The sequence below is a fragment of the Drosophila willistoni genome, chromosome 3R (assembly GCF_018902025.1).
Source record: "Drosophila willistoni isolate 14030-0811.24 chromosome 3R, UCI_dwil_1.1, whole genome shotgun sequence".
NCBI classification, from domain to species: Eukaryota; Metazoa; Arthropoda; class Insecta; order Diptera; family Drosophilidae; genus Drosophila; species Drosophila willistoni.
In genome coordinates, this window is record NC_061086.1 from 30402416 (window position 1) to 30416448 (window position 14033).

The 14033-nt window shown below is 40.0% G+C and overlaps 1 protein-coding gene across 3 annotated transcripts in view; it reads left to right on the plus strand.

Annotated features, from left to right (window-relative positions):
* LOC6649448 (nucleolysin TIA-1) overlaps window positions 1-14033 on the plus strand; it is a 98807-nt gene that overhangs the window by 58583 nt on the left and 26191 nt on the right. For all 3 annotated transcript variants that reach the window (XM_047009217.1, XM_002072022.4, XM_047009218.1), the window contains one exon: window positions 3606-3693. In XM_047009217.1, coding sequence (XP_046865173.1) covers window positions 3606-3693 — 88 coding nt within the window. The remainder of the gene's footprint in view (window positions 1-3605; window positions 3694-14033) is intronic.

A 14033-nucleotide genomic window follows, 5' to 3' on the forward strand; every position in this document is an offset into this window, starting at 1 on the left:
ACGATTTGACCTGGCACATTTGTGTTTGTTCATCTACTTTTGCGGTTTGCCGCTTTTCGCGTATATTTCAACCACATTTGTAGTCACTCCCGAGTTCACCTCTTGCCTATTGGACGCATGCCAAAACAGCATTCCCAGCCTGGCCCCCCAAGGCGCGGGAGAAGAAGGGATGGGGGATGGGGGTGTCGGCAGCAGAAGTCGATGCTTTACTCGAGTTCAGTTTTCACTGACTGCGCCTAAATGAAGGTAAACAGTTGCCATGAAATTTATGCACACTGCCCCGAAGGGTACAGACGTAGGTAAGAGCATTTCAAGGAGTTTCAAGTTTCTAGAAATAGTATTTAATGCATATGCATGAACCTATTGCTATAGGTTTATTTTTTTGCGCCCCCCTCTCGGCATATAAAACAAACTGTTGCAAGGATTATTTACCCACACTTGCAACTTCAAACGACAACTCCAAGTCGAAGTCGAGTTTTGTTTGATTTCCAAGAATGACGTGAACCGAAAAGCTGCCAGCAGGCTTACGTATGGTCGCATTATTTAAATGTTTATGCATAGTTTTTTGTAATTTAAATACATTCACTTATCGTTCCATTCGTGGCTTAATTCCACTTGTTTCAAATTGCATAATGATGGTGCCCTCATCACCTTTTATTTAGTCCTTTTATTTACATGCTCGTATTATTAATATTATGAAGAATGATGCCGATGATAATGGTATGAAGGCATTGTCTGCATTCATTTAATAACCTCTGCACTCTGCACTCTGCACTCTGCACTCTGGTTTAATGCAATTTTTGGGTTTGATTATAATCGGCAAATCTGCAAACATTTTGCAAACCAAAACCACAGGAAATCCAATAGAAAATATCAGCAAATTGAAGCGCATTAACAACAAGCTATAATTTTAGTCAAATTAGTGCAAATTATTATCACAAATCGCAGATGGTACGATGTTCAATGGGGTTTTTTTGGTGGGCGGACCATGTGGCGTATGCGCAACATTTGATATGCGCGCGTTTTTCGATGAAATTCGGCATATTAAAGCAAAACTATTGAAGTGAAATTTAATTGCATGGGGAATTGTTGCAGTTACCTCTCGTTCAACTGCTTGCTACACTGGAAGCGTCCCTCAGGATGCAGCACGTATTTATTAGCTGACGTGCATTGATGAAGGTCGAAAGAGAATGAAGACAAGACTACACCAAAGACGGGGGGTGGGGCAGTGGCTGGGTATAGACGTGAATGTAGTACGACTCCCTCAGGTCGCTGATTGACTCACGATTATGCAATAAAACAGCAGACGACAAGGAGGACAACACCCAACAAACAACGATGCGAAATGCGAGTGCCACTAGAGACAATGGCCAACAGCTCTGTCCCAACTCTGCGTCTATCTATCTATATAAATGTGTGTGTGTTTGTGTGTGTTTGTGTATGAGTGTTTCATTGGCTTCATTTCAGCGCCAGCTTTTCAAAAAGCTAAAACTTTTTTATGTCCAACTCATTAAAAATGTGCGCCAATGGACTTTATACGGGTCCAGGACCAGGAATTCCCTTCCTTTCAGTAGCTACCCTTAGTCCTCGACTACCGCATGCTGTGCAGCATACAAATACAAATACAAGCACACACACTCACACAGAAATGGAGCCTAGCTTTTGGGGAATTTTCGTCAGATCCTTTGCCCTTTGCCGGCATGGATTGTATGAATGGGGGACAAGGGGAAGGACAGAAGGCAAGATGAAGGCAAAGCCAAATGCAATTTCCAAGTTTTTAATGTGCGAAATTTCTAATTTAAGATTTACGATATTTTTATGTTGAATTACATTTCCCCGTTTCCGCAAACGCTTTCCCATCCTCTCTTCTCCTCTCTTCTCTTGCTCTTGTACCTCCTGCTGCTGTTGCTGATGTTTGCTCATTTTCATTCGCTGGTGTTGGGCTGCGAATTTATGTATAACGCCTCGGGCTGCTTTATGCTCTCGTTTCCATGTTGCCACGGCTTTATTGTGAGGTCAGACCTCTCCACTCTATCTCTCTTTAATTGTTTCCAGTCGTATAGGCAAAATTTTAAATCTTAATTATAACCCACCTACATGGGGCCTTTTGGTTCAGGGGTCAATAGCCGCCCCTTGATGCAAACTTTATGAACTGGAACTTAATTGACCAATCGTCGCATTTCAAACAAATAGCAGACAAACATAGCAGCTTCCTCTTTTTGTTTTGGTTTAAATTGTTTTCCCACTGACCAATTGGGCGAAAAAACTACAAGTTACATAACAAATTTTATGGACAATTGTACTTACATAAATGGAATAGTTTAGTATTGACTAAAATCAAATAAAGTTTAAATAAAAAATTGAAGCCAAATCTGTAAATTCCTATAATTATGAATGACCAAATTTAAAACAATCCTAAATTCGCCCCAAAAGTCAGGAAAAAAACTGAATTGCATAGAAGTGAGGGCAGTTTACAGAACACGTACTCATTGTTAGTGAACAGACAGACAGACGGACAGAGGACCGAAAGAAACCACAAAAACCGTATCTCAATTGCAATCACTCAAAACAACGGAAATGACGCTTAGCACAACTTCCTATCGTTCAGACGGACAGATGGACCCCAAATAACCATGGCCCCACACACACACATACACACATACACACAGACACAACGAAGTTTGGGGACTAGTGACAGGAGTTGGGACACATTGCTAATGCTATGGAGGGCGGCTAGTGTCCTCTATTTTATTTCATTTCATTTTGGTTTTTTTTTTTGGCATATTTGTCAACTACGTTTCCACTACATAGATATAAAGCGCTGTGGGGTAGGTAGACAGGATAGACTACCACGCCCACCACACCAGCAACTACAACTCCTACTCCTAGCTAGCTGGCACATTCAAGTGCAATTTCCTTGTAATGCGAAACTATGTCATTTCGGCACGGACGAGGACGAGAGCCAAAAAGCAGAGTGGCTGGTTGCAATAACCAGAACTAGAACCCCAGACCAGGGAATACATACTGGCATGAGAACCTAGACAGTTTGTCACTGCGCGTGCATACAAACATGACACGTTGCCACATTTGTGTTTGGACTTGGGCGACACTTGTGTCCACCTGCGCCCAGATGCAACTGGATCAAGAGCATCTCCACCACCTCTCGGTCTTCGCTTAGACACTATATGTGGGTGTAAGTATGGGTGTGTGTGTGTGTGAGTGGGTATCTCTGTGCATTGAAAATAGCCGGAGCAACAGAAATAGCAGCAGCCTGCGGTCGACTTTACAGAGGTGGCAGTCTGACAAGCGGCATTTGATAATGTCAAGCCCCAAATCAGCAACAGATACCAAGCAGACGACATAGGCCCAAACCCAAAAGCGAAGCCCAAAAGCAGCTTGGTTGAAATGGCACATTGCAATCGCACGATTTCAGCAAGTGGCAACTGTTGCCAGCTTTCCGGCTCAAGTGTCTGTCGGATTCATCAAGTGCACTGAGTGTGCCACAACTCACAACCCTCTGAAACTCTTTGGCTCCCTTGCCGAAAGGAATATGGTTAAGTGGACATTATCTAACTCTTTCCTTTTCTGCTTTTCTATATTTACAGAACAGTTTCACATTTTTGTGGGTGATTTGAGTGCCGAAATTGAAACGCAACAGCTGAAGGATGCATTCACACCATTTGGAGAAATATCGTAAGTGCCAAAAAAGACGAAAAATTGATTCTTTATAGACTTAAGTGCTTTTTAATTACGGATTTTGTTTGGTAATGCTTCTCTGTAAGCTATTGGCACATTAACTTCAATCAAACAACATTTTTCTGCACTTGTGCTATATACGAACGAAATGGGAAAATTGTTAAATAAACAAACAAATGGCCAGCCTGGCCTACGGTCAGCTTAATTAATAATTAGGGTCAAAAAGCACTTCTTTTGATGGCAGCAGCCACAAAATATGTACTCTGCCTGATATAACCTGAATATATCAGAATATTGATTGATTAACCTAATGGGAGTGATGAAAGGTCTTGGTAGACGGTTTAACATTATTTTCTTTTTCTATAGATTCAATGATGTTTTCACTTTTACATTTCAAAGAGTATTGCAAATTCGAAGTAGCCAAGTTTACCTTTTTTGAATTTGTTTGCTAATAAGAGCGAAAAAAAAACATGTTCTGAAGAAATCAGGACACAGTCTGGCCCCACAGCAACGGGCAATAAATTAATAATTTAATTTTCGACATTCTTTATTTTTTATTTATTTTCTTTCTTTACCTATATTTGTATATATTTTTTTTTTGAGCCTGGCAAATGCAATGAAGTCCGTAGCTATGAGCCCTCGTCAACGGGGACGGTACGAAACCAAAGTAAACAAACGCAAAGTGAATGCCACAAAGAAAGAAAAAAAAATGAAAATAAAATATATATATATACTATATTAGAGCAGAAACAGGGAAAGGCAAATAAAACAGATTTATGTAGACCAAGAAACGCCGAGCAGGGGGAGGGGAGCAGCGAGCGTGTTCCGCGGCTCTTTCATTTGCCACTTTCTTAATTAATGAGCAGCAGTCGAGCCGAAACGAGTCAAGCCGAGACGAGCTCTTGCCTTTACCCCACTTACTTACTATCCTTTGCTTTATTCATATAGCCAGCCCCAAGCTATTTGCCCCAAATTTTCGTTTTCTTACTACCAATTTTTTCTTTTTTTTTTTTCCTATTTTGTTGAACTCATTTAGCAGGCAACTATTTATTTAAACATTTAATGGTTTTTTGTCCTTTTAAGTTATGTAATTCTCGACTGCTTCTTGCTTGCTGCTCATAATGGCAGGCAAATGGTGAAAATGAAAATTTCCCTCCTAGAAATAATTACATTTTTCATTTGCACCTCAAGTAGCCAAATAACCGCAAACGAAAAAAGGGCGACCGCAATGATAAAGCTGAATCCTTATTCCGCATATCCTTCCTTTATGCCAGGACATTGTCGTCGTCGTCGTTCTCGTGTTCGTTGTCGTCTTCATCAACGTCAACGTAGTCATCGTCTTCGACATCGTCTAGAACGTTGCCTTTTAATTTATTGCTCTTGCTCTTTATGTTTTGAGTGCCCGCGTGGGAAATAATCGCAAATGCTCTGCCGCTGTCGACGTTTGCTGCCGCAGTTTACCTACTTTTCATCATCAGGTTAACAACACTCATGGGTAGATTTTTCATTTAGTCGTGCATAAAGAGCAAAATTTATACAACAATTTTTGAGCTCAGAGCTTTTGCCTTTTGCTTTCTGCTTTTCTCAGTTCTCAGTCTCTCTGTTTTCTGGTTTCCTTTTTTTTTTTTTTTTAATTAACTGAAACTTTCAATGCGGCAACAACACAACAAACTTTCCAACTGGGTGGGCATCTCTGTGTGTATCTGCTCTCCATGTTGGCAATTTATATGATTTATACATACATGTTCATACAAATGCTTGAAGTTTCTGCGGGTTTTCTTTGTGGCAGTCAAAGGAGCTCATTAGAAGGAACCGTATGGGAAAGCGGTTAATACTTTCTGAATATTTATATATATGTAACCAACCACCTACCACCATATACAAATATATGATATATATGTATATATAGAACTCAATTCTACTTTTGTTTTTGTTCGCATAATCCCGTCAAAGATATCCAAATCAATCAGCACTTTCACAAAAACCCAACACAAAAGACATTCAAGGTTTTAACCTTCCCTCACACACTCTCCCGATATACTTTTGTTATGGCAGTTCCATATCGGATTAGGCCATATAATGAGACGTTTTTGTTTGGCCAAATGAATGGGCATACACACTTACTCCTATAAGGGCCATAAAACACATCGCCTATGACTATCGCTGGCGCGCTTATTTTAATTTAGCTAATTAATTATTTGACCGCTCAAAGGGCCGAGAACATAAAACCAAGTCGAGGAGCTGCTACTCCACTCTCCTCCAGCCACTATTCCAGCCCACCAATTAGGATAAATTCTGAATTTCGCAAGAAGCCCATCGACTGCAGCATTTTCTGGCCAGAGGTGGGAGATTTTGGCCATCCGTGGACCAAACTGAAATTCAATTATCCGCCTGCGGTTGCCTCACAAATTGCGACTCCTTGTAGATGTCGTTGCAGTCGCCGCAAACCAACACAAGATAGCAATTGTGCTGATTAATTACATGCAATATATTTACTATAAGGCATGGCCCCCCTACACCCTCCACCCTCCGCCCTTACGGGCAAAAGATGGCCCATAAATAAACAAGAGGCAAATAAAGCACAAACGCAAATTCTGCCATTGATTAGACCAAGTCGTTATCAGTTCTCATATTTGACCACATGATTAGTATGATGTTTGTTCGAGTTGCCGTTGCCGTTGTTGTTTGCCATTTTCTTCCTTTTTGGCACAAAATCATTAAATATACTCGTATAAATTAACATTTTCGGTAGCTCATAATTGAATTACATTCTTGTCCATGGATCAAAAAGGGTCGTAACTTTAGTAATTGGCAGTCGTCGTTGGTTTTTGGTGTTGTTTGCTTTGCTCATTGTTAGCCACAAAAGTCGTGAGGCTTTTGTGCTCAACTTGGGTAAAACCAATTCCAAATTGTTGACTTTTTGACACAGCCTGTGGACAAAAGAAATTTCGATTTAAGCCATTTTTCTATAAGAAAAGTTAAAGATTCGGGTGATACAGTAAAGTAAGTCACGAGTTGTCAAATAATCGAAGACATTTGAAAATCGCCAATCAAAGAATAAAGGAAAAGCAATGCTAATTATCGTATAAAAATTAAGACGCAGGTATATATATAACAGTCGGACAGTTTTGAGTATAACGTGTGGCATTATTTTTTGTTGTCTTTTTTTCTTGTTAAGTTTTAATGACACTTGAGAAAGTTTCTGATTTCGGTTTACCGTCTGCAGTCTAGCTCTTTGCCATTGACATCATTAAGATGATGTTTTTTTTTTCCCGTTCGTTCGTATTTTTTTATTATTTTTTCTACTCCCTGCTATCGTTTTATGTCGCCCAGCGATTGAGGCGATGCTGAAAATGAGCAAAACTTTCAACTTAATCTATTCAGAAAGTTGCTTTTGCCTTTACGTCTCACTCTTCGCCTTTTTCTCGGGCGGGATGTTTCATAAACTTCAAAATGCGCTTGTGCACGTCGCCAAGTTCTCGAGTTCGACTTGGAGTTGGAGTTGGACTTGGAACGGAAACCAATGATCGGCGACAAGTGGGCTCGCCCCCAGACTCTGCCTCTCCCTGCCCTTTCTCGTTGCCTGCAACGACGGAAATGGTGGCACAAAAAGTTGGGAAGCAATCGTCGCTTCAAGTCTAAGTAGGCGTCAGCGTTGGCGTAGACATTGCCGTCGACATTGGTGGCGGCTTTTGTCGCCAGGCGGCGAATGACAAATCAAAATCGCATTCAAATGCAACGCGGCGTGCAGCGGAAGTTAATGCGAAAAACTTTTCACCCCAAACGCGCAAAATCAGTCAAGCTTTTAGCTATCTTCGTCTCTCCCCGCTCCCCTCTCCCCACTCATCTCTCCATCCATCCTGCTGGCATCTTGTATTCGTACGTCTTGTGAGCCGTGTGAATAATGAGTTGACAACTTTTGCCAAAGCAAACCGCAAAAGCCTGACACTTTTTCATGCCGCTTGCAACAATTTATATTTGTGGCCAAGTGTCAGAAAAGTTATCCATGCCAAAGAAAAAAACCAAAAAAATTGCATATCGAAATCCTCGAAAGATCGGAATACAAGAGAAACCACCAAGAGGCCGCCACGCCTACTCCAATCGAAACTTTCAGCTTGCAAATGGCCACTTTATTAAATCGAATTGCTAAAACAAAGTGAATGGATGTAGGCAAGAGAGGATGGGGCGAGAATGGGTAAATTTGCTTATTGTGTTTGTGCCATATAAACTTTTTAATATAATTTTAATGGGCCAAAAAGTTTTGCTACCCCGAAAATCATTAAATGGCGAAAACAAATTTCCAAATTTCCCCAAAAAAATGTTAATTTTCAATTTGTAGAAAATGTTTGGTATCAATAACAAATTGCACAGGTTTAATGTTTAGATAATAGACAACACAGACTGGCAGCAGGGCCAGCTTTTAAAATTTATGTAATTTACTTTTATGCTGTGGCCAACTTTTTGTTGCTGCGGCAACTTTTCACATAAAATACACATTAATTCATTAAAATTGACAAAAGGCGAAACACGAGTGCCAAGCCACTTGGTAAGAGTTAGTGCCCAAATGCTCAACTGTCTGACTGTTTGACTGACTGACTAGCTGACAATGTCCTGCCATGGGATTGAGATTGGGGCCAGGCCAGCTAAACGGCGCTCAGTTGGCAAGCCAAACAATTTGCAAAACGGCGCCCCGCCGCTTCTAAAATATATACACATAAATAAAAGTGCTCCAGTGCGAAATGAAGAGCAAGGCGGCGCCTTTTAAAATTAAATCAACGGAAATAAAAGGGACAACAAGGGACAAATGCGGCAGGAGCAACTTTTTTTTTTCAGTCTCTTACTTTTTTTTTATCGCGCCAACAAAGCAACGCCAGGAATTATGCTGCAATGAGAGGACGACAACGATGTCGCCGCCGTTAAGCATGAGGATGAGAATAAAGATGAAGATGAGAACGAGTTTCAGCATCAGAGGGGTGACAATTTTTGGCTGCCGTTTTTAAATGGCACTTTGGCTGCCTGTCATTTGCAGGCAGCATGGTACAAATTGAATTTAACTGCAGTTTCAGCTCCAACTCGGCGGCCTCTCAATTGTTGAGCCGTTGCCAACAAAAAAAAAAAAGCGGCCCGAAAATCAACTTTCAAGAGTTGCCCTCCCATCGAAAAAAACACTTGGGGAGTGGAGCGCCCCGTGCACATATGTTGAAAGTTTATCACTTGGGCAAATAAAAATTTGCTACTCTCTACCTCCTTTTTGGCCTTGGTCTAAACTTTTTGGCTACAAATTTATTGGCAATAAATTGACTGCCATTAAAGAGAGAGAGCCAGCAAATGCTTGGAAACAAAAAATGAACAAGAAACAACAAAAAGAAGCGAAAAAAAATTACTGCCAACGCATAAATCCCCCAAATAATTTGACACAATGAGTCACACAGATTGAGTGGCCCATTTTATGACAGGGTTTCTCTTGGGGTTGGGCAATCGACTGGGTCGATGCCGCCTGAGCCTCGTCTAGAGCCGCAGGTGCAATTTCGACACGGAAATGTAATTTTAAAGCACTCAACGTCTTATATATATGTATATACCTTTACATGAGATTCAAAGTTGAAGCCCAAAAAAAATTAGCAGAGCTCACAATGGGGCTAGGATAGAAAAAAATAAGAAAGTAATATAATCATGGACCAATAAAGTCAACGACATAGACACAAGAGCTGCAGCTGGTCAGGTGTGGCACACTTGAGTGACACTCTGCGGCGCCCTAGACGGCCGCGACGCAGGCAACAAGAAAAATCTAATCAAAGGTAATCCAACACAAGCAAATGGCTGGCAATGTCAAGCGCCTTTTGTTTGCCCAAAGTTCCGTGAGCACGGAAATTTGCTTGCCCAGCAAGCGCGTCCATCTGTCTGTCTATCTGTCTGAGTCGAGGGGACCTGAAATACGAGTGAAAATTTATTTAAAATACAAGCTATAAAATGAGCTGCCGGATGTGGCTACCTGCCACCCCCAAAAAGAAAGGCACCATGCAAAAGCAGAGCAGAGCAGAGGCTAGAACAGAGCAGGGCAGGGCTGGGCGGGGCGGAGCCATTCAAAGTGGACAGAGTTGCCAAGTGTCGAGTACCATGTAATTGCAGGACAAAGGTACGCGCCCGCGGGGCTGAGAATTAAATGAATTTGATTTACGTTTTTAAAGCCAAATAAACGCCTTTCAATTAAGTCGAAAGCACCGCTAACATTCATTCCCTCACCCTCACCAGATGTTGGATGGATGTTGGAGCGGACCATGAAGTCGGACCTGAAGCCACGTTGGGTTCGCCATCTCTCTTATTGACTTTGCAGTGGCGTTGACAACGTTGACGTTGGTTGGCATTGGTCTCTGGCAAAATACTCGAAAAACCACCGCAAACACCTGACGAGCATTCATTCGGCATCCAGTCCAGTCGGGATTCCTCCTTCTCTCTCTCTCTCTCATTCTTTCTGTCTCTCAGTTTTTGCAACCGCTGTTTGCATAGAGCGCTCATACGCCCCGTTGCCTCATCTCGTTTTGTCGTTACATTTTGTAGCGTTGTCATTCCCGTGTTGGGGCGGGCAGCTCTGTTCACTGATTTCGCTTGCAAATTAATGAGAAATTAGAGACAACGAGATGGAGACAGAGGCAGAGACAACCGACAACGGACAACGACAGCATCAGCCGGACCAGGAGTTGAGTTGAGAGCCATTGCCATCATTGTCGTAAAAAGGACATTTGTGCTAATTTAGAAAAAGGCAAATTTGGACAGGACTTCATTACGGGCACGTAACGGCATTGACATTTCTTGTCCTTCTTTGATTGATTGAATTTGTCTGGCCTTTTTTTTTTTTTTGAAGGGAGAAAGTCGGTTAGATTCATTTCGGTTAGATAAGTTCAATGTGGGCAAAATACATATACAAGGAGGAGATCTAGAGAGATATATAGAGATGCATGGGTCAGTTTATACATATTTAATATTCAAATTATTTTTCCCCTAGATTGATATCAAATTAATGTCCTTCTCCCAAAAGCGATTTGCATAATGTGTTTTTCATTTTTTTGTTCAACACTCCGCCTGCTACCTTCACCATTAGATGAAAGCGTGTGTTTTATTCTTTTTGTTTATTGTAGTTCATAATGAGGCAAATATGCTTTTAGCACACGGCAAAATCGATAAATGCTGCACATGCAGCGAATAATTCAACAATAGCCGTTTGCCACGCCCACAAAGCATAGCCCGTTGAAATTTTCGATTAATTTGCATATTAGTTGGCTGACATTTACAACGACAAAGGCAACAAGAACAAGAGCAACTGGCAACTGGCATTCTATGTACTTTCAGTTCAAACAGTGACGAGCCGATTAATTGCGTTAGATTATCCGACTGGCACGCACACACACACAAGAGCACACACCCGCACACACCTAAATTCACATAGGCTTAATTTGTGCTTGAAGTTAATTTAATTTCTTTGTTGTTATTGCAAAACGCACGAAGGACATTACAATTATAATTGAGGCGCAAAATCCGTAGGCGCACGCGCTCTGCCCTAATGAAATCAGCAGCTGCAAAATGAATGAAACTAAGGACCAAGCGGAGTTTGAAAGGGCGCGAGAGGCAGAGAGGTGGTGAAGTGGTCTACAAACCTGGGGACCTATGTGGGCTTGGATGGCTGACTAAATAGCTATGCATGCCTAATGTCTGTATTTAAGTGGGCATGAGCCAAACGAACGAGGTCTGGGCACGACTCTAATTATATCTACATATGTATGTATATGTATAGGTATGCAATAGGATATGCTCATTCCACTCCCTTTACAGTGCTCCTTCCTCCATCCACTTCCACTTGGAGTTAATAATCAACTTACGCATCTGCAGGAAGAGACATACAAACACATAAGCGTAGACAAAACTGTCCCTCTTTCTAATTTTATTTTAATTTAAATAAAGCAAACAATTGCAAATAAATAAGAAAGATGTTTGTTTAAAATGGATTCAATTACTAGTTTATGTTGTTTTGATTTAATATATTTATATAACAATTAATTTATAGTACTTTATTGAAAGAATTTTCATTGCGAATGTAAATGTATGTGGAAAAAGATTCTAAATATTTAATTTACATAAATGAATATTCATTTTCAATATTTTGAAAGCTACATGTTTATGTTTTCTTTAGTCTTTGATTAGAGACTAACAACCTAATTGAATAAAATTGGAAAAAAAAAATCTATAACGAATAATTATTTATAAATGAAATTAAATCAAAAATCGAAAAGAGATTTTGACATTTCTTACATTTGCTATTAATAAGGTCATTGGAATAGGTACTATCTGAAAGTAAAAACTTTGGCACAATATATAAAATCTTAAGAATTGTTAAGAATACACAAAAAGCTTGCTTTATCTCCCCTCTTCAAAAAATTTAACTACGTCCTTGCATATAATGTGAATTCACTTTTTCATCCTTTTTTTTTATTCGAGTCATAATAATGTCAATTTGTTTATGCCGCATGGCCACGCGCTTTTTATGATTAAAATAGGTAATCAAAATGCATGTGTGAGTGGAGCATTTTTGTCAACGCTTGTCTGTCATCATGGTATGTGCTCGTATGAGTGAGTGTGTGTGTGTGTGTGTGTGTGCAGATGTGCGTGTGTGTTGCACGCTTAAATTAATTAAACCAAATAGAAAAAAAAAGAAGAAGAAAACAACCAGCAACGAGCGACCGTTAAGCCACAACAAATTAAATAAAAACGTTGACAATTAATAAAACAGCCTGACACATCAAAGTACCCAAGCCCATTCCGACTTCCCCGCCCCCCTCCACCTTTCATTACTCTATAAATAGGCCAAGCCAACAATTGTACATATAACACAAAACACAAAGGAATTGCTTAAACAATTACACTTAATTTGATTTCCACATAATTTGTATTTCTTACTCCTACATGTTTGTTAAATTATAATTCTTAAAAGACATTTCACCTTCAAATTCAAATTCAATTAAATTTTTGATTAACTTTGTCTTGAACTTTTCTTTATATGAATAAAAGTACTTTTATATATTATTAGAATATTTTCTTGTATATTAGAAACATATTAGATTCGCATAGTTTCACAATTTCATTATATTTGGCCAAAGTATTCCCATTCATTTTCCAATATTCAAATATCTCTTTTTTGTTAGGCTTTATATGACCTTATATGTTATGGATAAAGGGTGTCAGCATGCAGGATGTTGCTTGTTGAGAGCTAGAGTCGGCTGTCGAAGTTGCATGATGTTTGATTATTTCTTGATTTATCACACAAGTCACCAGAACACAGAGAATCCTCTGATTCCGCACCACATATCTACACTATCTTGAGACAAGGACTAACATACATACATACATAAATACATATATAGAGTATATAGCATATGAATAACTAAGCTGACATTGCAACGTTGAAGAACTTGTCGTGGAAAACTGTAAAGATTTTGTTAAATGGTGTGAAATTTATTTTGCAGCCAGAAAGGAGAAGAAGCAACACAAGTAGAAGAACAAGTTCATTGGCATTCCACCACATGTGGCAGATGTTGCAGGGAGAGAGAGAGAGAGAGAGAGTTGGAGAATTGGAGGATTGTCTATGTGAGTGTGTGTCTGTCTCTGTTACACGGCAAAGCGGATGAATAGTGTATGGTCGAGCTGTAGTAAGCTTTGAGACAAACTGATTGCATCTCCAACTATTCTGGCTTTTGTCCGTAGGATCTAAGCGAAATACATAGCAGCAGCTGCAAATAAAAGTACTGAAAGTTGTAAAAGATGATATCATCGGATTAAAGTTCTGTTTCTGTTTGGCTTTGAGCAAGTCAAATGTATAATATTTCTTTTCCATCAAAAGAAACAGATCTTCAACAACAGCAACAACAGCAACTTGAGTAATTATGGGCGCCAATGCTCAGGTGGGAATCATGTTGTGTATTTCCGTTGCAATTTCGAAATTTTAAACTTGTTAACAGCAAATTGAAGTCATTTCCTGCTGCAACAACAACAACAACAACCAGAAACCAGGATGGAAGTAACACACCAGGCCAATGGCAATGGCAATATGTTCTTGCGGCCGTTTTGCCAGTATAAGGTACAAAATAAATGAGAAAACCACAAAATGCAGCAACAAAAGAAAACCAAAAAAGAAAAAAAACACAGAAAAATAAGAGCAAAAGTGTGCACAACAAAAAGGCGAAAAAGGCAACCAACCAACAAGGACCCAAGAAAAACAAAATGCCAAAAAGGTACAAAAGCGGAAATAAACGTTGCAGGCATTCAGCCAAAGAGTCCCGGACAGGATA